This window comes from Anastrepha ludens, chromosome 3 (genome assembly GCF_028408465.1).
Source record: "Anastrepha ludens isolate Willacy chromosome 3, idAnaLude1.1, whole genome shotgun sequence".
NCBI classification, from domain to species: domain Eukaryota; kingdom Metazoa; phylum Arthropoda; class Insecta; order Diptera; family Tephritidae; genus Anastrepha; species Anastrepha ludens.
This window is the reverse complement of record NC_071499.1, coordinates 83,304,335-83,331,241: the sequence shown is the minus strand read 5'-3', so window position 1 is coordinate 83,331,241 and position 26,907 is coordinate 83,304,335. Positions and strand designations below refer to the sequence as shown.

Here is a 26,907-nt window from a genome sequence, read left to right as displayed (position 1 = left end):
CATTAAAAATGTCGTTAATGTTGTAATTTTCAATTAATTTCGGTAAGACGTTCGTTACCCATTCATCACGGTTTTCTATGTTGGCGTCAGCACTTTCCCCACATAATGTCTTTTGAATAACGCCATGCCGACTTTTGAACTTGTCTAACCAACCTGTACTTGCCTCATATTGCTTCGTCAATATCCTCAAAATGACAAGGTCGAAGTCTTTCGCGTTTGGTATTTACTGCCAAATCCTCCGCAGTTTTTAAAATCACTTCCTTATTTTTTATAATATTTGATAAAGTGCTGGGAAGAACTCCGAATTCATTGACAATATCTTTTTTTTTTTTCTTTCCTTCATTAACTTTGTTAATCATTAATAACTTTTTTTCAAGCGAAATGCTGCTTCGATGCGGCATTTTAACTTCAATCACTGAATAAAACTGTAATAGCTCAGCTTTTTCTGTTTTAATTTTGGGATTCCCCTCATTACAGTTTGTCCACATCTAACTGTAATTTTTTGCAACAGAAAACTTTTGAAAAAATTCACTATATGGAGACAAAAACTTAGGACGCTTGAATTTCCAGCTGTAAAATTTGTTCATTATATAGAAAACTTCACTATATAGAAATTCATTATAAGGAGACAAAAATACACCGAAAGTACAACGAAAAAGCAGTGTCTTCGAAACCAGTTCATTATAAGGAGAGCTTCATTATATGGAAGTTCACTGTAGAGAAGTTCGACTGTACCTACTTGACGTATCTGGAATCTGTAGTTTTCTTATTTACTGGGAGAATAAATCGATTGAAGCTGTCACATACGATCTTGTCAAACAACACATTCAGCGACATCAAGAACTTCCACACTGTGTAAACGAGATAGCAATTATAACGACGATGAAGAGTGGAATGCTTTCAATTCATTGTGAGAAGATTTTGGAGGTGCGGCCAAGATCAGATCGGCTGATGGGCTGACATCACATGGGTCATGACGGCCGTTTGTTTACGAAAAAACTGCTATCGTGTTCGTGATATAGGAAAAATAATTATTGAAAATGGTCTGAACAACAACTGACTGTATGAGTGTCTGAGTATGCGTGAAATGAGCGGGCAGAAGAATTCTGCTGCCAAGTATAGGTTGACGTGGGACTTAGTTTTCCCTCATTGCGGATGACCCAATGCAGCATGCTTGTGTCTATCCAACGTGAAAACAAATAAGATTGGCAACTTCTCTTCCTCCTTTCATCTTATATTTCGTTAAATATTTCTGCTTCTATAAATATATATAACACTTTCCTCTTGTTCGAGATGTGAAATGTATCCGGTTTGGTTTTTAGTTCTAGTTTTGCCTCCCTTACCGGTTTTCTTACATTTTCATCCTTCACCCCATTTAGCATAAATCAGCCGTTTTATAAGGCTACACTCCTTATACGGTTTAACTTTGGCTGCTTACCGATTACTGGTTTTTTCCTCTTAAGGAGAAAAAATTTCATATATATGTTTTATCTTACATGAGAACTTTGTACTACCAGTAAAATTTCATTGCAATTTAATTTGCTTTATTAGTACATTTTACCGGTTACTGAAAATTCCTGCTGATGCGTTCTTACAAGTGGAGATATAATATAAATAGATAAAATAAATATTTTCATGGCGAATATTGATATAGCTCGTTTCGTTCTCTCATTCAAAAAGAAAAATAATGCATTAAAAAATCATCGCTGCATAACTTTAAATCATCATCTCATACTTTATCCAATATGAAAAGCGTAATCAGATATATATCATACGATGTAGGCCATTTTGTACTTTCGCAATTTCCTGCTAAAACTGCTATTGTAGGAGAAAACATTTAACTAAATTCTTGACACAAAAAATGTACACTGCATCATTAAAAATTTAAAAAGCACAGCGAGTAAGGGAAATGGTGCGAAAAGCGGAAGTGCTTTCAAACAGGAAATTTTTAAGTTTGGTGGAGAATAAAAATTAAATTACATCATCAACTTCATCGGCTTTCGACGGTGTTCTTGTTGATAAGCACTTATCTGAAAGAGAATACGAAAATAAGTAATTTGTAGAGGCGTGGAAACGTGCGACACAAAAAATGTTGCAGCTGAAAGCAGTGCCTGTGTCGCGGCTATTGACGGGATTTAATGATGAGAGTGATGAAAGTAAACCAATAAATAGCAGTGATACACACGACAAGCATGTTGAATGCGAAGCCACGGAAAGAAATACTTTTTTTTTTTTTAAGTTGTTTATTTATTTGGTATTAATAATGTTATGTACTAAAATAAACAATAGTTTTAAGTATATAATATGATTATACAATGACTCTAGACGAGTTCTCAAGACATGGCGAGCTTCTTATAGATATATATAATAACATTTTATTAATTGATGGTATTTTAGTTGTCCCAAGTAGCTCAATACTACAATACGAGTGACATTTTAATTTAAAATTTTTTTTTCGCGCACATGAGAAAGTCGATATCTGCGCATTACTTATTATGAAACTGGTCTCATTGGTAGTAAATTTTTGTCGCCGAATGCGTTGGTGCGTGACTACCATTCGGAGTTTGGAGTATGTAGGTTCGAATCTCCGTGAAAGACCAAAATCAAGAAAAAGTTTTCTCTAATAGCGGTTGCCCCTCGGCAGGCAATGGCAAACCTACGAGGATATTTCTGCTATGAAACAGATCCTCGTAAAAAATATCTTTTAAATCTGGCTTAAAACTGTAGGTCCCTCCATGTATCGAACAACATCAAAACGCACGCTACAAATAGAAGGAGGAGCTCAGCCTAACATCCAGAAAAGGGCGTAAGCGCCAATCATATATGCATATAAATATTAGTTAGTTTATGTCTGTGTTAGAGTTTCATAATGGCCATCATCAGATATCTTTTTGAAATAAATAAGTCCCACGAAAATCTTCGACCTACTGAATAATACAAGTTTCAAAAAACATTTTGGTTATTAAAAAATATATATCTCTTAAATTCTCTTCACATTCATCTTTCATTTGATGCCCATATTTCTATGTCATATAATTTCATAGAATTAGAATTATTTTTTAATGATGGGTGCTGGATAACTGAAATATGGCGGGCCTTAGAAACAAAATCCTAACGTATGTATTAGTGGAGAACTAACAACGCAAATTTTCTACCATTGAGTTATAGTAATTCGCACATGTCGATACTGTTATACAGGTTGTAAGAGACCGATGGTCGCAGCTTATATTCCCCTTCATGCCATATCTGCGGGCAGCCATTGTGGCTCAGCATCATTAATGAAAATCATGTCAAAAGTTCAATCTTTTAAAATGCATGGAGGCGTGAAAATGCAAAAAACAAAAAAAAAAAAGAAAAAAAAAAAAACACCCATACACTCACATACATATATATGTAGCTTAAAATGGAAAAAATATTCAACAAAATCACAGGGAAAACGAGGCAAAGCGGCTGAAATGTACGCCTTCAATGGCATATGAGTGAGTGCTGATAATGACTGGCCATTAATATGATTTCTTTGTTTTGACAACACAAACACCCGATGTCAAAGAAAACTTACGCATAAGCTTGCATAAATCCGCTGTCTAAGTGCACTTAATTTTAAAGTGGTCTAAGTCGATATACACTGCATTAAATAACTACTAACAGGGACTTACTTACAAGTTTTGACTATTTATTTATTCTTTCTCTAATTTTAATAGTTCTTTATGAAAATATAGTTGATTCTCCTGCAATCACTACATATTATAAAACAAAGTCGCTTTTTCTGTCCCTATGTCCCCTTATACGCTTAAATCTTTAAAACTACGCAACGGATTTTGATGCGTTTTTTTTTAAAGATAGATTGATTGAAGAGGAAGGTTTATATCTATATAATGTGAAGAAATATATAAAGGGGGCGTGGCAATCGGTCAAAATGTGGCAAAAAAACATAATTTTTTTGTTTTCACGGCCATAAATCATAAACGAATCAACCAATTACAATGAAACTTTCTTGAAGTTTAACTTTGAAATATTTAAATATTTGATTTATTTGTTATTTAACCAAAATTGTTTAAACAAAAGCAGCTCTTTTTCCAAAAAAGCTGTTTGTGTGTGTGTTCGCTGTCAACCGAATGAAGCAACAGGCGTTAAGCGATAATCTCACCACACCTCATTAATGTTGAATTACATCGTATGGTGACGTATGTATGTATGTATTTACGAATCGCTCGCATTATTTCATTTCGGACATATGTACATATGTATCTATGTATGTACTGAATTCCATGTAATTATATGTACATACAATTTTACAGCGAAATAAAACGCTATTTTCAGGTTCTATATTAGTAAATCGCACATAATTAAAATACAGTTTTTGAATAGTTTTTATTGATTCGGAGCGCGTTTAGTTTGCTATCAATTCCATACAATAACATTTTTTGTCATTTACTTTTTACGACAACTAATAGCTTATTTTCGAAGCGATTTCAACAAATGGGTACAACATTAATCCTTATCCAATTAAATACCTTAAATACATTGTTGTTTTCATATAGATCTATGTATATGGCTCTTTACAGCATATAATTAAAAACAATATTTTTCAAGATATTACAACAGTAATTAGTAATTGAGATCTACCGGAAAAATTGCGTTAGCTGTTGCGTCATCCGGCATTGCCGCTACTCTTTTGGAAAGAGGCCGAACCACACACTCTACAATGAAGCACCCGCTGAAAATCGCCACCGATGATGATAACAGCGTCTGTAGTGTTTCTAGACAGAGCAATACAGGAAAATTGATGCGTGACTACTCATTAATAGTCTGGGACGAAGCTACCATGTCAAACAAAACGTCTGTGGAAGCACTGGATAGGACAATGCGCGATTTGCGCAACAAAAATGCACCTATGGGTGGATGTAAAATTCTGTTCTCAGGAGATTTCCGTCAAATCCTACCAGTTGTGACTCGAGGAACACGTGCTGACGAAATAAATGCTTCGCTAAAAAGATCCCACCTTTAGTCGTATGTCAATAAATTAGAGCTTAAAACTAATATGAGGATTTCGTCATCTTCACGTGAGAACAGGCTATTTCCAGAGATGCTGCTAAAAGTTGGCAATGGAGAATTAACACAAAGTGAGGGAAGGATTAACCTAGAAAACCTTTGTGTTTTGATAGACAACATCCAAGAGTTAGTCAACAATGTCTATCCAGACATTGATAACATAAGTTATAAGACAATATCTTGGTTTAAAGAAAGAGCTGTTCTGTCACCAACTAACGAACAAGTAGATAAAGTAAATAACTTGATTATTTCAAAGATTGATGCGCCGACGAAAATATACTACTCGGTCGATACTGTTCTCGATTTGGAAGAAGCTGTTCAATTTCCTACAGAATTTCTAAATTCTTTGAAACCGTCTGGACTCCCTCCTCACAAAATGGAGCTGAAAATAGGTTGTCCTGTTATTTTATTAAGAAACCTAAGTCCACCTAAACTTTGCAATGGCACGCGTTTGCTGGTAAAATCACTGAAAACTTTCATAATAGAGTGCACAATACTCACAGGATGTGGTACCGGAGAAGATGTATTGATTCCCCGAATCCCTCTGATACCATCGGATCTACCATTCCAATTTAAACGCTTACAATTTCCGGTAAAGACATCTTTTGCAATGACCATTAATAAATCTCAGGGTCAAACCTTCAACGTTGCAGGCTTAAATTTGAGTGTTGACTGTTTTTCACATGGCCAACTGTATGTCGCTCTTTCAAGAGTAATCTCTAGAAAAAACATGTTTGTATTGTCTAATGACAAGAAGGCTATGAACGTTGTATATAAAGACATTCTGTAATATAGTAATTGTTGTAAAAATAAAATAAATACATATGTAAAAATGCAAAAAGTTAATATGCAAAAATGTAGGGTATGAATTTAGATATCCCAAAGATAGCAGGAAATTTTCATGCTATAAAGAAAGGGGAATTGTTTTACTCCAAATTTAACGCGTGCGGGCCACGGGCAATAATGAATAAGCCAAAACTACTGGATCGATTTTAATCATTTTTTCAGTGAGTGACATAGGGTATATATTTTATACCCGTGCGAAGCTGGGCGGGTTGCTAGTAACCATATAAATCCAAGTTTCAAAATTTGTTTGGGATTTTTAAAAAAATGTTTCAATAATTTATTTCGGTAAAATAAAGTCCAAGTTTGAAGTGGTTCAAAAATCGCCTTGATTTTTGACAATTTTTGGTTAACACGCCGTCTTGTGCATTTGCTTCATATAATGACGAAATAAATATCTGCAGTAGTCAAATAATGAATACAGTTAGAGTTTCATTTCAAGCACAAAAAACCAAGTTTCCTAAACTGCTGCATTGCATACTAAGTTTACTTGTAATATGGAATCACTTTCGAAGCAAGCAGATCATTCGGAGCGAAATTTTTCAATATAAATAGATATATAAAGTGGAATCACAAAATAAGCGAGCTGAAGGAAAGAGTTTAATCCTTCTGGAATATTTGCATGGTTTAAAAAAAAATATTGCTTACTGCCCAGCACCGGTTAACTGGAACTAAACTGTAGTGCGAAATCGGAAAAAATCTGACGTTTTTAACTCAGTTCTCCAAAGGATCATTAAATACAGGTACGCTATTGAATTCTTTATCTGCCGGTACGTCAACAATTCAGTATGTCAAATATGAATGTATTTGAAATTGATGCCTAGATGTCTGCAGTGAATAACTCCTAGACGACAACTTTTTTAACACACTTTCATTAGCTCGGATTGTATGTTTGTATGTAACGGAATCTTTGAGCTTAATTTTCACTAGCTTCTAAAAATCTGATCGACTTGGAATTTTGCACACCTATCAAGGACCGATGACAATGCAATAATTTGATAAAAGTTTTCCATTATCCTTATTAGGATTGCCAGGATTAATATTTTCTTTTTTTAGTAGATCTTCTGTAGAAGAGTAAGAAAGACAGAGATAACGCGCGGTCTGCGCATGCCTGCACTCTCCGAGTTACTCTTACTGATTTCGGGAGTCTACGACTTACTCTTTCGAATTCGAACTTGCTCGGGCACGCGGCACTGCAGTACGAATAGAAGGCTAAAACGTTTTCAGGGTAGTTGCATTCTCACTTTGTATAGTCTTTACACATGCGTAGATACTACAAGTCTCATACACGCAAATTTACTCTATTCAATGTTCATATAAGATGAAGTAATTTTCATATAAGATGTAATTTTGTTAATTACAATAAAATAATCAAAACATAAATTTTGAAATTTTTTTACGGAACAAAATTTTGGCAAATAAAGAAGGAATTTATCATTACCATAATTTCATTTATAAAATTTTATCGATTAAAGTACAATTCACAGCAAAAATGAACTAAAAAAAACCAAACTGGAACTTTACATCTCGTTTTGATTGTGTCAATATAATCCACGGTCTCCTTTTTCTGTGCTGTGAGTATCTATTCTGTGTCAAGGCCAATGCTGGTCTTTATTTGGACATATAGTCGGTTAAGAAGGAATTAAATATAACACAATTAAATCGGACTATAAATCACTGACTAAATGAAAACAATAATTTTCATTAAGAAAAACAAGGCTCGACCTTCAATCAATGATCTATATGGGAAAAAGTATGTAACATATTGATTATGTCAGTATATTTTGTTGTTACCTCTCCGTTTCAGGAGTGGGGTAGCCGTTTCTCAGGCTCCCTCCACGAAATAAGTTCTTCATCCCGATTACTTCTTTATCACGGCCGATAACTGCATAGCTTTAGACTCACAGTCGATAAGAAAGGATTAAATATAACACGAATATATCGAATCATTAATTCACTGACTGCAATGATAACAATAATTTTCATTCATAATAAAAAATGGTTTAAAAAAAAACTAAAAAACACGTTTTTATTGCCAATCGAACTAAAAAGTAGAAAATAAATTTTAATGACAAAGAGACCTATAATGAAGTAATAGCAAATCGAACGATCAGTCATAGTCAACTACCTCACAAGAGAATTGTAACAAAAATTAAGATACAAATAGAATAACTCAAATTTGAGTTAAAAGCGTGGGATGCTTGATATAGTAAATATTACAATCATTCTATTGGCAACTACCTATGTATGTACAGAAGGTTATGAAAGTGAAGCAAAATGCATCCCACGCTTTTAACTCTAATTTGAATTTATTTGTATCTTAATTTTTGCTATAATTCTGTTCTGAGGTAGTTGTCTATGACTGATCGTTCGATTTGCTATTACTTCATTATAGGTCTATTTGTCATTAAAATTTATTTTCTACTTTTTAGTTCGATTAGCAACAAAAGCGTGTTTTTTAGTTTTTTTAAACTATTTTTTATTTTAGATAAAAATACTAAACATTAAAAAAACGAAAGTAGTCGAAATTTGTGAAAATTCTGATTTGCCACCATTTACCGCGGGCTGTATTACATCTCTTGAATAAATAAAAATTAAAAAAACTTTGTATAGCTATGTGACTTTAAAAGTGAAGAAAATATAAGGGCTGAGTATTAACTGGAAATTGCTTGCGCGATTGCAGGTTTTTGGCACACTAATAGGCGAAAAAATAATGGTAAAAAAATAATAATAAAATAATAATAAACATAATATAAATATAAATGTGAAGGCGATTAAGTAAATCTTGCACCAGAGCTTTTTCAATTATTTCAGGCCCGTCATTAGATGCCCTGGTTAGTCTACCACCACTTGATGTTTTCATTCAAGGAGACCCCCTGAAGGCCAACGGCAGGCTGAACACAATGGGAATTGGTTCGGCCGCTGTCCGGCATTGGACAACAGAGTAGGAATGGACTTTGATCCAATGATCTTCGCCATGTCCCTTGACTCCATGCCATCAAGAGTCGTACTTGAAAACAGATAGAGTGCGATGCTGCGAGAGGCTCAATTGCGGTCAAACCCTGAAAATGAACCCGGCAAACTCTATTTTCGTATTTTCACGGATGGCTCCAGGACCGATCACGGTTCCGGTTCTAGTGACTACGTGGAATCCAGCGGGACAAAACTACACTTTGCTCTTGGAATGCACGCATCTGTATTTCAAGCGGAGGTGATGAACAGTTCGAGAGGCAGATCTGTATGTACCTGCAGCGATAGCAACGTTGCGCTCATGGCCTTAGACAACGCTCCAACCACTTCAAGGGTAGTTGAGTACTGAAAATCCAGGACATGGGTCTTGCAACACGTGGTTATCGCGGGTTACGAAGTCTCTGACTCTTTAGTTAAAATGGGTTCTGAGGCCAACTTCCTTGGCCCGTAACCCGTTCTGCCACTCCCTTCTGCAGCCATCAAAGCCACTGTTAGCAAAACGGGTTACTTTAACCCATAAGCGAGCCTGGCTGGCTGAGAGAGGCTGCAGACGGTCAAAACTGATATTGCCTGTCATGTCTGACCGGCTGTGGCAGATCCTCCTGCGATTAAGAAAACAAAGTTGGTTGGACTGATGATGAGTCACTTTTTATGGACAAAGCACATAGAAAAGTAGGTATCCTAGACTGTGCACTCCGCCCAGCACGTGGCAGCCCACTTTCTGTGCGCCTACTCCGCCTTTGCTCAAATTATGCTTGAGGTCTTTGGCACTAATGGGTTAAGAAGCGACCAGTTTGGCTTCTTGGCTACACAAGATCTAGTCAGATTTCTTCGGAGGTCGGATCGGAATGAGCGGGTGGTAGAAGCTCACAGGTTCGAAACCCTCAACAAGAAGCCCCAACTGTTTGTATAGGGTTTTTCAATAAGGGCGGGTGGATGTTGAAATGGAATAAAATGGCGTTTGCTGTGTGGCACGTAGCCCCGTCCTGCTGGAACCATATGTCGTCTAGGTCCATATGGTTCAATATGGGCCATAAGAAATTGGAAGGGCCACCACGTCTACCGAAAAGTGGGTGTTTGGGCAACGTTTGCGTTAATGAACACTCATTTTGATAATAAAGTTTTATCATTTGAACGTGGTGTTCAATCGTGTAACTTGCCATGAACAACTGAATAATAAACAAAAGATTTGACAGATGTCACCAAAATAAAATGGCTGCCACAGGGAGCCAAAATCGACCAGCGGCAATTGAAAAACCCTTTAAAAGCGGTCGCTCCTCGTCAGACATTGGCAAACCTCCGACGGCGAAAAAAATAGAAAAAACGCGATCAACTTATGCCATTGCTGAAAATAACAAAATATTGTCCCATTTGATGAAACGCCTACTATAGTCAAAAAACCTTTTTTTACATAGAAAATGTGCCTCTGGTATCCACAGAAGTAATGAGGCTATCGTGGATATGTGAATTTAATTCTCTAAAGAAATTTGTAATCATTTTCAATATTTCAGCAAAATAAATAAAATGTGTGAGATAAATCAACAACATGTGCTGCTTCGGTATGTATTTTTGCTTCACTTATTCCTTCATAATTCCTAACGAAGTTTTTAAATAAAGACCCAGATGTTTCGTTTCCAGATTTCAATGTATCATATTTTGGCATATAGCCGTAACTAACATTAAGAAATATAAGTTGGCGTTTAAGAAATATCTACCCCTTTTTCGTGAAAAGCTATACCAATACCTTTGCTGAATGCAGTTTTGTCAGATTTTTTGAAATATTTGTTTTCTGAAATCTGCGAAGAAAAATAAAACTCGAAATTATACCACATGTTTTGAAGTATGCAAATACGCTTTGACAAATGGGGCTTATCCACGCCATTCTGATTTAAAACGCAGATATATATTGCGCATATGTTGGCAGGATTAAAATTTATAGACGTGTATTTGTATTTTTTGCCTTGCTCTACTCACAGCCATGCATTTTAAGGTTCAGAAATTTTCCCACATATATACAAGTGTGTATAAACAGTACTTCCTCAAGCGTAAATACTCATCTTTGCTACTGTATGCAAGCAGAAGCAGAGATTTATATTCCCTGAAACTAATCTAAAGCTACTGAATTGGAAAAACTCTCTGCGCTCGATTGAATGCAAGTGTTGGCAGTAGAATTTCCATGCAAACTACAATTTCTTTTAGCAAATTTGCTACAGCTGAACTATTGACAAATACAGTTAAGAAGTATACTATATGTATTAAGTTTCTGTCATCATTTTCTCTTTACTCACCTTGGGAGAATTGTATGAGTTTGCAAAAGAACTCTCCGAATATGAAGTGGCGCAGCAGCGTTCCTACCAACGTCACCGGCATGCAAAGTACACCCAGCAGCATATCCGATATAGCGAGATTCAATAGAAACACATTCGTTATGGTACGCATACGACGATTCTGTACCAGTGTTGATATCACCAGCAAATTTCCCACAATGGCAAAGAAGAATATAACTCCATAGCAAGGTATAAGCCAAATTGGAATTTCAGAACTGATGCGTGGTGTCACCACGTAACCACTTTCGCCCTCAATTGCACTTTCATTGTTGTAGACGTCGTTAAAAAGTTGTGCTGGTGGTATTGGTGGTAGTAAAGTGGTGCTATTCTCGGTGAAATTTAAGTTCTCTGTAGTGGTCTTTGTGTTTGCCAATGTTGGCGTTGTCAGTGCGGCGATAAGCAGACCAGGAAGGTTTTGTTGCTTGTGGCCATGCGCAGGGTTGAAAGAGTTCAGGCTGTGGTTAGCTTTAGTAGATATGAACATTTTAGTGGTTGTTGCACTTGCCGAAATGTGAAATATGGTTTAAATTGTGCTTTTTGTCAGTTAACTTGTGATGACGATGGGTGGTTGTTAAAGCGCTCACATTAAGCAAAAGGACTTTGAATAATTCATTTGAACGTTGCATTTGCCATATGTTCTGCATATATTCTTTCATACCATTCAATTCTTTATTTTTTAATGTGGTTTTAGTTGTTGAGTATCATCACATCATTATACTATACTTCAAGTTCTTTATATAATATTATATTCAAGCCGCACTTAAATTCACTTAGCATCACTGGGCGTATACGTAACCGCAGGTGCATTACGAAACCACGAACTTTAACAGAAGTATCATATTTAAATTTTCTCTTCACTTACTCATATGGATTTAGTTTTATTATTTTTGTTTCATTAATGTGAAAATTCGGTTTCACACTCACATGCAGTTTGAAAAATATTATCTGCACTTAGCTAGCGCTCGAAACGTGATGCTCCATAAAAACGTAACTATTTGTAATGAGAGTCGGCAACTTAGTTCAAGCAGATTATGATGTGTAGATAAAATGTATTAGTTTTATTTTAAATCAGGATAATCTAGTAGATATTTAGAGAAACTACACAAGCTGACTGGCAAATCGATGCTAACCGTATGTGTAATAGAGATGTAAGCACCGGGATCCCGAGATTTTCGGCCAACAATTGTAAGTAATTTTTCCTATGAATCATATGAGACGGGGATAGAAAACGTAACAGTGAAAAGCACTTTACATTTACAACCGTTTTGGGGTGAACATCAGCTGGGATTTTAGTGTTTATTGTTTAGCTCTTTAAATAACTGAAATATTAGTATTCATGCTGTATCAAATAATATTAAAATAATACGAGTGAATGGCCATCCACTTCGCTTCAGGTATGCAAATATATAGTCAAGTTAAGTTCTGACTTTATCATTTCAAGTTCAAATCATAATAAAGAGGTTTTGATCCGCACGAAATGGAGTCAGACGACTCCTGCTCTGTTTTAAAGATTTTGTGCATCAATTCTTAGATATTTTTCAGATATGCGTAAAACATTATTAAATGCGTATTAATTTAACTATTGTCCTTTGTTTTGGTACTAATAAAATAATTTAACATTTAATAGAAAAAAGTCCGGTTATATTTAAAGCTTTTTTCTTTTTATTTGTTATAAGGTAGGAGAGCTTCTGAAATTTGCGGCACTCTTTTTCAAGTTAGGTCGTTTCAAAATAATGGATATATAATATATATATATATATTTATATTATTTATTTTATTTATTTTATTTATTTATTTATTTACTTACTCAGTTTACAAAAATGTTCTTACAAACTAACTCACTTAATTAAATTTGGTAAAAAGATCAAGCTTAAATTTTACAATATTATCACTGAAGTTAAAGACGAGCTGTGCGTCAATAAATGCATAATTGGTAGAATTATTAGAAAGGTTAAATAAACGATTAATTCTTAGACTATGGAAAAAAATATGGTTTTGAAACTCCTTATAATCGATATTACCAGTTAATGATATTAAAGACAAATATAATTGAGAAATATATTCGCCCATAATGTATTGACTGTAAGCCAAGTAATTTACGGCGACTTATACAGGGCCCGCCATCTATCGTTACGGATTTGAACTAGGTATTATTTGAAGAATGGTAACACTTAGCTGTCATCTGATTTGACTGAAAATTAGTTTTATTCTTCCGCTGAACGAAAATGGTTGTGTATACGCTCAAAGAACGCTGGGAAATATTGCGGCATTACTTTGAAAATCATGGTAATGTTGCAGAATGTGTAATGTGTACGAAAATTACGTACGGCAATGGGAAGAAGAAAAGCACCGAATGAAGCGTATGTGCGTTACTTTGCGAAAAAAGTAAGAGAAACTGGGTTGCTTATTGACAAACCAACGCTTGACCGACCAAAAACCGTGCGGTGCCGTCAAAGACCAGTGTTATGCTAACAAACCAGTAACAATTGATGCACTGAAGACCAGCATACGCGATGTCATAGCTGAAATACAGGCGCATACAATCGAAAATGTGTTGAAAAATTGGAAAAATTGCCTACTACTAAGGCATTTCAAATATTGATGGTCTTTAAGGGTCCAGAATTTTCAAAAAATCTTTTTGTTTTGATATTTTGAAAGTATGGTATCTTAAGAACATGGTGTGAAATTTTCATTCGGAAATTCTTAAGACTATAGCTTGTACAGTCCATTAACTAGGTAGAGATCGGTCCGCGCGCTCCTGTACCCCAAACATTAAACTCGTTTTTCTCGAAACTACTCTTTCCGGCATGGTCTGCTTCATACTGTTTTTAATATTTTTTGATGCGGTTTTTTTTAATATTCGAAAGTGTTTTCTCAATAGATTTGATTTTTGATATTTTTATTAAACAATTGTATACACATAATTAAAGTGTGACATTTATGACGTAAAACGCTTACTTTTTCTTAAAATGCCGTAAATTGCAAAATTTTTCGATTTTCAAAAATCCAGCTCGACAAACTCTAACTATAACTTTATTTTACAAGATTTCGTTTACTTTTTACAGATCTATCACTATTTCAAGGAGAAAAGATGCAGTCCGTGGAGCAACTTTTTTTCATTGTACTTTGGGTCCCATGATTTTTTATATACTAATTTTTGAAATATTAAAAGAAAAATTAAAATACACAGTTTTATACAGTTTAAGTACTAATAAACAATGCATACATTTTTTTATATTTATTTCTATTGTTATCCCTTCTAAAAACAGGTTTTAAAGTCAGTGGATGGCCTTCTGATGAAAGCAATCATTGTAATTGCTTTAGATATCACATAATCAATATGTTTGGTGACCGAAAGTTTAATATAAAATAATAAAATAACACTAAGATCTTTCATTTCCCACTTCCTACATAGGATGTAGTTAGTTAATTTGTAGTTAAACTAAAATATTTATTGACATTCAGAAATAAATGGTTTGATGAGCACCAATTTTGAAGGCATCGAAATCCGACTATAAGTTCTGACATGACGTTAATCATTTATAAAGATAATAAATGGCAAAGGCCCGCAATGAGTTCCTTGGGGTATACCAGACCATGCATTGACTATGATTTTAAATCTAATGCCTTTCGAAAAGTCTGTGTAAATTACGTCTAATTGGGTATATCTTTTAAATGCACTTACTATTTGATTTATAGCTAAAACAAGATTAGAGCAGATCGAACTGCCGGGGAAAAATCCATGCTGGCAATAAGATATACCCTTATTTATGTGATCAAATAACTTAGCAATAGTGGCCTGCTTTATAATAGGCCTATAGTTTCAAACGGCATTCCGATCACCTGATTTATAGATTGGCTTAATCCAGCAAAGTTTCCATGAATCGATAAGAGTTCCTCTATTTAAACAAATTTTGAAAATCAATAACAGAGGTCGAGGTAGTAAATCCGCGCAAAGTTTTAAAAAGATGTGACTATCCTATTTAGCGCTAGGCTTAAGTTTAGAAATCGTTCGAAGCACATCATCGTTACTAATCTCAAAGGAACTGATAGTTTACAAAGATGAAGCTGGTAGGGTAGGAAATAACGTAGGCTTATATCTATCACACTACTCTACTACTATAATTGGCGCGTACACCCTTTTTGGGTGTTTGGCCGAGCTCCTCCTCCTATTTGTGGTGTGCGTCTTGATGTTGTTCCACTTTCTGAAAAAATCGAGTAAACAAGTCACACGAGCTTTGGGCATTGTCAGAATCATTTCCATCACATGTTAAATTAGTAGGGAAACCAGTAGTTTTTCTTTTGATTTTAATGTAACGCCAGAAACTAAAAGGATTGGACTTTAGTCTCGTTTCAATAAAATGCATATATTGCGTGAATAAAAAATTGTGAAAGGGGTTGAACTCTTTCCCTAATTTAAGAAATTGTGCATAGTCGTCTTTTAAATTACTGAGCTATAACTTTTTGTAAGCTTTCCTTTTTCTGTTTTTAAGTTGACTAACCTAGGATTAAACCATGTAGGTTTATTGTTGGAAACTGATTTCAATAAAGGAAAAAATTTTGAAACTGGATCACTTGATGAATCCAAAACGCTCCAATAGATTTCATCAAAGTAACTTTTACAGCCTTTAAATAACTGCATTCCGCCCCATGAACAGCTGTTTGAATATCAAAATTACAACAAATTTAAAATGAATAACTAAGGCTTTATGATGCAAAGTGTTCTTCGAAATTGGAGTGCCACACTTCGCGCAAGTAATTTTCAAATCGTTGGAAGAAAACACAAGGTCTAAAACTTTACCGTTGTTGTTTAAAATATAATTACATTGCATTACACTTTGGGAGAGTTTGGTGCTTATAGCTAAAATATCGACTTCCGGTTTGATACTAATGCATTTTTTTCGAGTCAAGTCTCGAAGAGGTGGTCACAATTGGCCTCCGAGGTCTTGTAATTTAAGGTCTACGGGAACAGGAAGGTCTACGGGAACAGCCCAGCGTCGATTCAAGACCTCAAAGGTAAAATTCGTGAGGCTATCGAGGACATAGGGCAGCCACTTTGCGATTCGGTTGTGGAAAATGTCACGAAAAGGATATTGTCCTGTAAGCGTGGTCGTGGAGGTCAATTGCCTGATGTTATTTTCCACTATTAACGGCATACCTTCCTCTTTTTAATGAAATAAACATCCGACGATTTATATTAAAAAATAGCACTTTTTTTGAATATCAAAATAACACCTCTTATTGGAAAACCCTTTATTAAGAACACAACAATTCCTCGGATTTTTCTGCACCAGATGTTGATTCGCATGTATAATCTTGAATAGAAGGTGTAAATATCCCAATAAGCTCAATAAAGAGCCTGGGACTGCCGGAACAGTCTAGTGGCAGGCAATTTACTCTAATGCAACTATCTGGGAAAATATGAGATATTACTCATAGAACTATATATTTATACAACTTTTTACTCCAAAGTGACTGACATAATGATAAGGATATCATACTGACAAATTAATTTTTTGCTGTATATTTTTTTTGATTAATCTAGTTCTTGTTTTGTTTTTCATAAAAATATGTTTGACTCATTTAAGCATTTATTTGGTTCTTCCCATAAAATATGCTTTACTGGAGCGAGGCTCATTTGCTTATTATATTTTCGTAAATACAGTTTCACTTAGTTATCCATTTTCTAGAGCGATTCTCTTAAGTGTTTCACTTTTCAATATTTTTGATGCACATTCATGCTCAAGAATTTCAAATTTTGTTTTTTCTTATTCCGTTAAGCTTTAGCTGCACTTTATTTTCATTGAATTCAATTACGAATTCTCCATTCTTCCGGTCACCAGTTAATTGAGTGCACTTCCTTATTATTTATTGAACGTGGCTATAGCATTTGAAATGATAGCTTAAAGTCTAGTTGCACTTGGTTACGTACATGTGTTTAAAAAAACAGCTTTAATTGCCCTTTAATTATATTTTTTTCAAGTAAAGTAAAAGTAAAGTACTCGCACTGATCATCAAACCACAATCTTCGGCCTGCCTTTGCCGTACTTTCTAGTAATGTTTAAGAGCTCAACTGTTATTTACTTTCTTTACAACTTGTTTTAATTTTGTATTATTTGTTCTCATATGCGATAATCACTAGTTTACATTTGCAATCACATTTATGCATCCATTGATTGAATTTTTTCGAAATCCACTATTCTACATCCGCCGCCATAATATCAATATTATAAAATTTATTTACGCACTCTTACGCATATAAATATTGTCAACAACTTTTTGTCACAGTATTTAAAACACATTTCCTCAATCGCTTATGTCTCGCTCAGGACTTCATTTCACTTTGTTTACCGTTATTTACTTCACTACGCGCTCGACTAAACTGAATCACTGCCTTTCTCATGTCGACTATTTAAAAGGAAATTTACAGCATCTGCGTGCCAAAGTTATGAATGAACCGGCAGCAACCTTTAGCAGCACCCGAATAGTGTTTGAACTTCGTGTTCTTACGATTGATAAAGACTATGTATTTAAGAGCGCTGTTAGTTGTACAGCAAATGAACAGAATTTCCAGCAGTAATGTGTAAAAATGTATCCGGGGATGTAGAGGAAAGATAACTGAATGATGATTTGAGTTTATTCTTTGGTTTTATTTTATTGACACCTCCCCTATGAAAATATTTTTTAGCTATATTTATTTTATTAAATAAAATATGCATGCGAGATTTTTTACCATTAGATATGCAAATAACTATTATTTAAAATGTCTTTTATTCAATTTAAAAGAATTTTTTCCTCTTCCCCGTCTATTTGTAGATAAGAATATACTAAATAGTACAGACATACATCGCTATAGATAGGAAATGCATTTTCTAATCATAGTAATATCTACTTGCTTCTCTTTTATCCTCTGTAGACAATACGCATACATATTTATACAGCAACAAGTTGACACACGAGTATACCTATGCAAATAAAGCCATATGCGTTTACTCATCTACAAGTATATGCTTACACATGCAAAAAAGTTCTCTTATAACCTTTGCGAGATGCAATGAGAAGAAAAAGCATAGAAGTGTCTCAGTGTGGGTAAATTGGTACTTTATCAAATATGTCTAGTTTGTGTTTGTTATTTGGTCAGTTGACTAATTTTGGCGTTACTGTTGACATAACTGTTACAGCACGTTTACAAATCGTTCAAATTTATTACGCATAAGCAATGCTCGTTAAATTCAGAAAACACTGTGAATTTTGATGAAGATGCTTTTATCGCAAAAGCTATCAGTTTTACATCGCGGTGTTTATCGTTCAGTGATTCAGTGAATTGGGATGATTGCGTGTGAACGCTTACACCGAGAAATACACAGTAATAAAAATATTTGGAATCACTTAAACGAAATTGCCGAAAGAGGGTGGACAGTGTTCATAATGTAATGCTCAATAAATTTCGTTGGAATTGGTAAATGACAATATTCTTAGCTGCGTTTGCGTTTTTTACTAATTGGCTGCTGTTTAGCTGATCAACATACTAACTAAAATCAACTTAAAATCTCACTTGAGTTTAATAGTGTCTATGTTAAATGGAAAAATATTTAATAAAAAATATATTGTAGATAAGTTCACTTTTTCGCTGGATGGCTGTGTCTACGGAAATACAATCTTGACTTAGGATTTTTTTGGAAATTTTTACTTGATCTCATGGCAGTAGAACAAGCGTCTTTAGCCTCTAAAAGGGAGCGTGAAGCTGCTTGTATTTCAAAATATTATATTGAGACACAGCGGCCTCGGTAGTCTAGCGTAAGTGCACTAGCCTGCCATCGTAAAGCACGACCCCTTCAAAACTTACCTACTTTCCTAGTTGCTAAAAAAAAATCTCTCCTCCTTCCTTCCAATCCCTACTCCCGCACAAAAGTCAGTGCATTACTTGCATTGTGACTACTAAAACAAGCAAAAAACAAAAAGAAAAAGGCACAGATACACATTGCTTCACTGGCGCCAGCAAGAGGAAGCGGGGGATCGCGGGAATAGCGCAGACACACCAAATTGAGCGAAGCCCTCAGCCATCTGTGTGATCCTGGCAGAAAAAATGTGGAACACGGCGCTCTAAACAGTTAGAAGGCGTGGTTCCTAAGCAACGACAGGTGGGCGTTCACACTATTTAGAACTGGTAGCGGCAGGCTGATCACTTACGCTGCCAGAAAGCAAAATAGATTAATGAAACCAACTGAGTCTTTGTAGGATCTGCATAACAAATAAACGGATGTATATATAATATATACAAGATTTGAGTGAAAAGTAATGAGCCTTCCCGCGCGGAACGTCTGCCAAGCGATCAGCCCAATCGGCTGGTGGGGGAAAATGATCATTGGACCTTCCCCTTCCACTAGAAACCGGTCCCAGTTCGCTGGCAACAGCGGTGCAGTCCACATCGCTCAGCGCGTGAAAGCTGTTTTAAAAGTGTGTTAGGATTTTGCAGTGGCGAAAATGCAGTAGATCATCTTTTCCGACTCTCAAGGCATCGTCCACAAGGAGTTTGTACCTCCAGGAAGCACTGTAAACGAGGCATTTTACAAAGCAGTGCTACTTCGGCTGAAAAATCGCGTCGCCCGGGTTCGGCCGGACCTCGTCAACAATTGAACCCTTCATCACGACAATGCGCCGGCGCACACCGCCTTCCTCTGCACCTCTGCATTAGCCAAGATGGGGGTTCCGGTGCTTCCCCACCCTCCCTACAGCCCAGACCTGTCCCCTCCGGACTTCTTCTTGTTCCCGCGCCTAAAAAGAAAGCTGAAGGGAGGCATTTCGACTCCATCGAGGCGATTTAAAAATCTGTGACAGCCGAATTCCGGCGGATGAGTTTAAAAAATGTTTCCTGCAGTAGAAGGACCGCTACCAGCGGTGTATTGACGCTCAAGGTTCCTATTTTGAAGAATATTAGTTGTATAAGCCAAAAAGTTTAATAAAACTGCTTAAAAAAATAAGGCTCATTACTTTTCAATCAAACCCTGTACACTTGTGACCACTTTTCTATAGTGCGTTCCAAATCCAATGAGAATACAGGTTATAAGGTGAAGATTCCAATTCTGTTATGAAGCAGAAAAAACAGACGAAACATTTTAACACTTGTCTTCTGTGTCGACTAAGTAAAACTAGAAGAATCGATGACACTTAAGGTTCTTACAACATTTGAAACAAAAAAGTAAATATTTTAGAAAAAAAAATTTCACACTGGCTATAACAGTTGTTAAAAAATTTGGTTTAAAATGTTTTTTGTTCAAATATATATAAGAAGGAATTATACTAAGAAAATCAAAAAGCTCGGGCTTATTTAATTTTGTCGCTTTTCAATTTTATCCACCAGTTTATAAATATCGTGTAAATCGGGAGTGAAGAAATCGTGCTTGAAATACTTACAGCTGCAGACAGGGTTGTATGTCTGGAGATTTCAAATCGGTATCTGCAACTCTTAGTTAGTGTAGAGTGAAAAGGGGCATAATTTTAGAAATAAACTAATGGTAACTTTTGTTCGTTATCGCATATTATTTGCATCTGAGAAGGCCTGTACTGAAATTTTTAGGGAAATACTTTTTGGAACATTTTAACCCCCCATCGGCCGAGAAAATTTTATATTTTTGAAATTTTTGAAAACAAGGGGCAAAATGACCCACACGGCTAAGGAATATTGTTTTAAAATGTTGTACAAAAATGTGAGCCATTCAATTTTATTATAGGCTCTTAAAGATATAACTAATTATAAATGTAGTTTTAAACACTTTTTTTCAAATAATATACTTAGATCCATTTGAGACCAAATCAGAAAAACTTCAAAATACTAGATATAAACCCAAAAAAAGTGGCTTTTAGGAAAAACACGGCTGGTAATCCAATATTCTTTAGCTCTTTGTCTTTCATATTGCATTCTTGTTTTGTTGTTGGCTGTTGTACAGGGTAAGGAAGGTGTCTGCCCCGTATTTTTTAAACTCGTCTCCACCTCAATAGCGAAACCGATCTCAATTCTCTTCAATAAATGTCTAAACAATTCGATTTTCTTAGATGCTTGGAAAATACGCGCAATCACGCCAATTTATAAGTCAGGAAGCCGAAATCACGCATGCAACTATCGCCCAATAGTTAAACAAAGCATCATTTCGAAATTATTTGATTCTATTCTCAAAGTTAAAATGTTAAGTCGTATTAGTGATCTTATCTGCGAGTACCAACATGGCCTTGTCCCCTTAAAATCCACTTGTACTAATTTGGCACTAGTCACAAACAACATTATTAACGCTTTTGTAAATCGCGCACAACTAGGTGTCGTTTACACAGATTTCTCAAAGACATTCGATAAAGTCGGCCATTCTATCCTCATTAAGAAGCTGAGTGCATGCGGTATTAAGGGAACACTTTTAAAATTCTTTTTAAGCTACCTTACGGGAAGGAAATTATTTGTTAAAATTGCATCGTCTAAATCTACATTATTAATTGATGCTTGGTCTGGAATACCCCAAGGGACTCACTATGGGCCAATTCTTTTCTTAATATTCATAAACGACTTACCTAAAATATTTCAATATGTAAAATGTTTAATGTTTGCAGAGGGTGTTAAGTTATTTTTACAATTCAGCTGTATTGAAGATTGTTCCAATCTTCAAAAGGATCTCAAACATTTTCAAGATTGGTGTACCATGAACCACCTCCACTTGAATACCAACAAATGCTGCGTGGTATCATACAGGAAGAAACCTAATCAATTCATCTATAACTACTTTTTGAACAATATTACACTTAGTAGGAAAGAGGAAATCAAAGACTTGGGCATAATCTTCGATTCAGGACTTACGTTCTCGAAACATATTGATTATATTATCTCTAAAACTTTTTCTATGATTGGATTTTTACGTCGTAATACGGAAGACTTTTCAGACCCCTTTACTTTGAAAGCACTCTACGTCTCCTTAATTCGAAGCCGACTAGATTAGAGTTCTCTAATATGGAACCCATTCTACCAATGTCATATAAATAAGATTGAAAGAGTCCAAAAAGTCTTTACCAAACATGCGTTGTGTAAGCTGCGCTGGCCTAAAGGGCTCCCTAGTTATATAGGCAGACGCAAATTGATTGGACTGCAAAGCCTTGAGGACAGGCGAATCTACTTTTCGATTCTCTTCGTGTATAATCTTTTAAATTTCAATATAAATTGCTGTGAGTTACAGAGTTTAATTACATATCAAACAAAGCACCATAATTTAAGGCAGGTTCGCTTATTTGTAGATCAACGGTATAGAACTAACTATGCTCTCAATGAACCAATGGTGAGATGCATTCGATTCTGCAACAATTATCCTAGCCTCGACTTTAGACTAAGTTTATATAATTTTAGGCAACAATTGTTTATAATCTTTAACTAATAATTAAAAATTGTCTAATATAGTCTGTAAGAATTATTTGTAGACTGAATAAACGAAATAAATAAATAATTATTACAAAAAAGCTCACAGAGATATGCTGAAATACTCATAACTTCGTCAACTGCTCCAACCTACTAGGAATTTCAATATTCCAATGGCAATTTAACTATATTGTTGTTTTATAAATACTGAATCTCTTTAAATTCATCCAATTATTATAAACATTCAATGAAAGGTGCTTACGCTAACAAAAAAATTTTTTTTTCGATTACGCTAAGTGATTAGCAACGCTAGAAACTTATTCCTTGGTTGTAGAGGCAATAAATCATTACTGGCTGTGACATACTGCTTGCTCACCTACAATAGCAACACACATACGAGGTGTGTTCAAAAATAAGATGAATTTCTCTCAAAAAATATTTATTTATTCATCAATTTCTATTTAATCTCCTTCAAAGTAGTTCTCCTCAGATATAATACACTTGCGCCAGCGTTTTTTCAAATCCCCAAAGCAGTTCTGATATGCACTTTTTGGTATGTCCTTGAGCTCTCTCAGCGATTCGGTTTTTATCTCACCAATCGTCGTAAAAGGCCGTCCTTTCATGGGTCTCTTCAATCTTGGGAACCGGAAAAAGTCGCAAGGCGCCAAATCCGGTGAATACGGTGACGGATGACGCATGATAACGGTGATGTGTTTGTCCAAATAATCTCTCACAAGAAAAGATGAGTGAGCAGGTGCATTATCATGATGCAAAAGCCATGCATTTTTCCCCCGCAATTCAGGGCGTTCTTTACATATAGTCTCACGCAAACGGCGCATAACCTCAAGGTAATACTCCTTATTTACCGTACGAGCAAAGCCTTGGCATTGTTTTTGGCGTGTTTTTTGGTCTTGGCTTTTCTGGACTCTTCCATTGGGCCAATTGGGCTTTGCTTGCGATGCCAAAACCATATACCAGTTATGTTACCAGTTGCGATGTCAAAACCGTCACCAGTTATGACCCTTTTAAGCAAATCTGGATCTTCTTTGACGTCATTCAACAATTCCTGAGCGTTGCTCATGCGACGTTTTTTTGATCAAAATACAGCAATTTTGGAATGAACTTCGCGGCCATACGCTTCATGTCCGAAATTTCCGAAAAGATTGCATGGCTGCTGAGGATGAGCCCATCGATATGCCGACATTTTCAGCAACTGATCTAATTGTGATTCGACGATTCTCCATAAAAAAGTTCTTCACTTTCTCAACATTTTCAGCGGTTGTTGATGTGTTGGGGCGTCCAGAGCGAGCATCGTCATTCACATCCTCTCGACCTTCTGTGAAAAGTTTGAACTGCTTGTAAATATTTTTTTGACTCAGAGTACTCTCACCGTATGCCACTGTCAACATTTCCAGCATTTTGATCACTTAATTCCATTTTTTACACAAAATTGTATGCAACTTCTTTGATCCATTTTTTTTGGTAGCAGAAAATCGGTGAACACGCAAAATACTTGTCTTATTTATGCCTCTCACAAACAAACTAAATTTGCTACATTGCTAAGACCGTGAAGATATCTTCAAGACGAGTGTAATAATCGAAAATCGTACATACGTAGCCCGAAAGTTCACCTTATTTTTTGAACACACCTCGTACATTACACAACTACATACTGTTACAATTGATATAGCGACCTGCGGAATAACACAACGACATATATTACACAATCACAGACATCAATAATACAGGGTGGCTGATGAAAGCCGCTACCAAAAAAAAAATTGAATAACTTTTTTTCTTTTTAAGTTATCTGTTCCATTTTTGTTTTAATTTGCAGATTGATCTTTAAAATTTATTAAAATGGATAACTGGGACACGCAAACAAGAATTTGGATATCACGCACTGGAGTCCGTAGTTTTGGTACAGAGAGAGTACAGGCGGATGTTTGGCGGCGATCCCCCGAGCAGATGGACCATAATGAGACTGGTAAATAATTTTGCTGAGCAAGGAACAGTCGCAAGAAGGCCTTATCATCGAAACCCACCAGTTCGGACGGAGGAAACGATCGCTACTGTAGCTGCAGCTATACAAAGCAATCCAAGGGTTTCAACAAGAAGCTTATCTGCTCAACTTGGTGTCAGCCGACAGTCTTTGCAAACAATAATGCACAAAGATTTAGACTTATTTCCCTACAAAATTCAAATGGTTAACAAACTGAATGCAGCAGACTTGCCGATTCGCTTGGAATTTTGCCAGAAGATCCTGCAAATGGTGGAAGAAGACCAAAACATGTTAAACTGCCTTTTCATGTCTGATGAGGCCCATTTCGATTTAAACGGCAATGTGAACAAACAAAATTGTCGAATATGGAGTACTTCTAACCCACAGATACTCCACGAGACGGAATTCCATCCTCTTCGCGTGACAGTGTGGTGTGCGGTTTCTTCACGCTGTATTGTCGGGCCTTATTTTTTTGAAGAAAATGGTCACATCGTTACGGTTACTGGAGACCGTTATTTGAAAATGCTGAAATAATTTTTCTATCCAGAACTACGCCGAAAGAGAATTCCTTTCAACTCTGTGTGGTTTCAACAAGATGGGGCAACGTCTCACATAGCCCAGACTGTTATGACAGAGTTGCGACGAAAATTTCCCAATAAACTGATTTCAAGAAACTCCGAATTTCGTTGGCCCCCCAGGTCGCCTGACCTTACTGCACCTGACTTTTTCTTGTGGGGTTTATGTAAACAAGAAGTTTATAAAACAAAGCCAACAAATTTGGATGAACTAAAACAATCCATTCCGGCAACAATTGCGGCTATTCCTGTCGCAACTCTCAAAGCAGCAATGAACAACTTTTTACTAAGATGCCGCACTTGTGTCAACGAGCATGGGGGGCATTTAAATTCAATTATTTTTAAAACTAGTTAAGCTACATTTAATAAAATTTAATGACCTTCAACTTGAAAAAAAAATAAATGAATTCCATACACTAAAAAAAAAGTTATTTGAGTTTCTTAATGTAGCAAAATTCATCAGCCACCCTGTACTAATAACAAACACATACCTCCTTTGCTAAGTGTGTTGGCCGAGCTCCTCCTACTATTTGTGGTTTGTGACATGATGTTTTTGCCACAAATGGCTTACTGTTTCATGTCGCCTCTGGACGGTAAATAGTTTTTTAAGAGAAGTTTTTTTCATGGCAGAAATTCACTTGGATGTGTGCTTTCTACATATTCTTTTTTCTATCATTTGATTTTCATGTTCGGGATTTCGAAACCGGGTACTTCCGAATGGAAGTCATGCACCAACCAGCTATGCTAACCAAGCAAAAAATAAATAAAATAGCAGAATTAAGTTTTTTATTTCAAAGTGCTAGTCTTATATACTTATAGTTATGAGAGCAAATTATTCAATAAAATGTTAAATTCAGTCCATTTTGTCAGCCGAACAAAAGTAGCTTGTATTCACTCATGAATGGGAGCAGACAATTTTGGTACCATGGATCAAACGGTCAAGGAAAAGAAAAATTAGCCATATGCGGTTACAATTTGCAGGATGTTGGCCACACCTCTGCTTTTTGTATTGTGCATCGTGGAGTTGTGTTGCATTGCTTGTTGGATGACGCTAAGTCGGACAGTTATTCTTGTTAATTGTTCGTTATTCGTGCTTGTTGTATGGCGATGAGCTGACTTCTTGCAATTTGGCGTGCGAAAAGTCTTTATTACGCGTAAATGTGTCATTTGTATCACTAATAGTTATACCGTGTTTGCCCTCAAAACATCTACAAAATAGCCAAAACAAACGAGTCCATTCCAATACTTTTTTTGACCATTCGAGAAATAATAATTTTTTTTTGTAATTAATTATTCAGTATAGTCTCCATCAACATCAAAACACTTGCTCCAACGAGATTCCAAGTAATGAATTCCATCCCTGAAATGAGAATCTGGAAGGAGTGCTACATACGCACAGCTGTTGTGACTTCGTCAGCTGTGGAAACGGAATAAAGTAGGTAGCGGCCAAATTTGGTGAATACGGAATTCAAACTTTAATTCATGGATTTTAGCCATTGACAAAATACTCTTGTGACACGGTGCATTGTCCTGATGAAAAATAATTTTTTGGGTCTTTTTTCACGATTTTTTTTCTTTTAGCTAGTCGCAGAGGTTACAATAATATACAGAATTTAATATTTTACCAGTGGGAATTAATCCACAAACAAAATTCTTTTCGCATCCCAAAAAGCTGATTCTAACTCCTTCTTGGCCGATTACTGGTCACGGACCCGTTTGGGGGTCGAAAAAAACCAGGTGCACTCCACT

The 26,907-nt window shown here is 35.7% G+C and overlaps 1 protein-coding gene across 2 annotated transcripts in view; it reads right to left on the bottom strand.

The window, feature by feature from the left end:
- The window catches only part of LOC128858295 (tyramine/octopamine receptor-like), a 153,254-nt gene extending 127,365 nt beyond the window's left edge, over positions 1–25,889 (bottom strand). Inside the window, exon 1 of one of the 2 annotated variants that reach the window (XM_054094447.1) lies at positions 25,650–25,889. In XM_054094447.1, the coding sequence (XP_053950422.1) occupies positions 25,650–25,704 (55 nt within the window). In that variant the 5' untranslated portion in view covers positions 25,705–25,889. Of the gene's footprint in view, positions 1–11,153; positions 12,249–25,649 lie in introns of those variants that run through there. The other variant, XM_054094446.1, reaches the window with a different exon arrangement.
- Between the last annotated feature and the right edge of the window lie 1,018 nt (positions 25,890–26,907).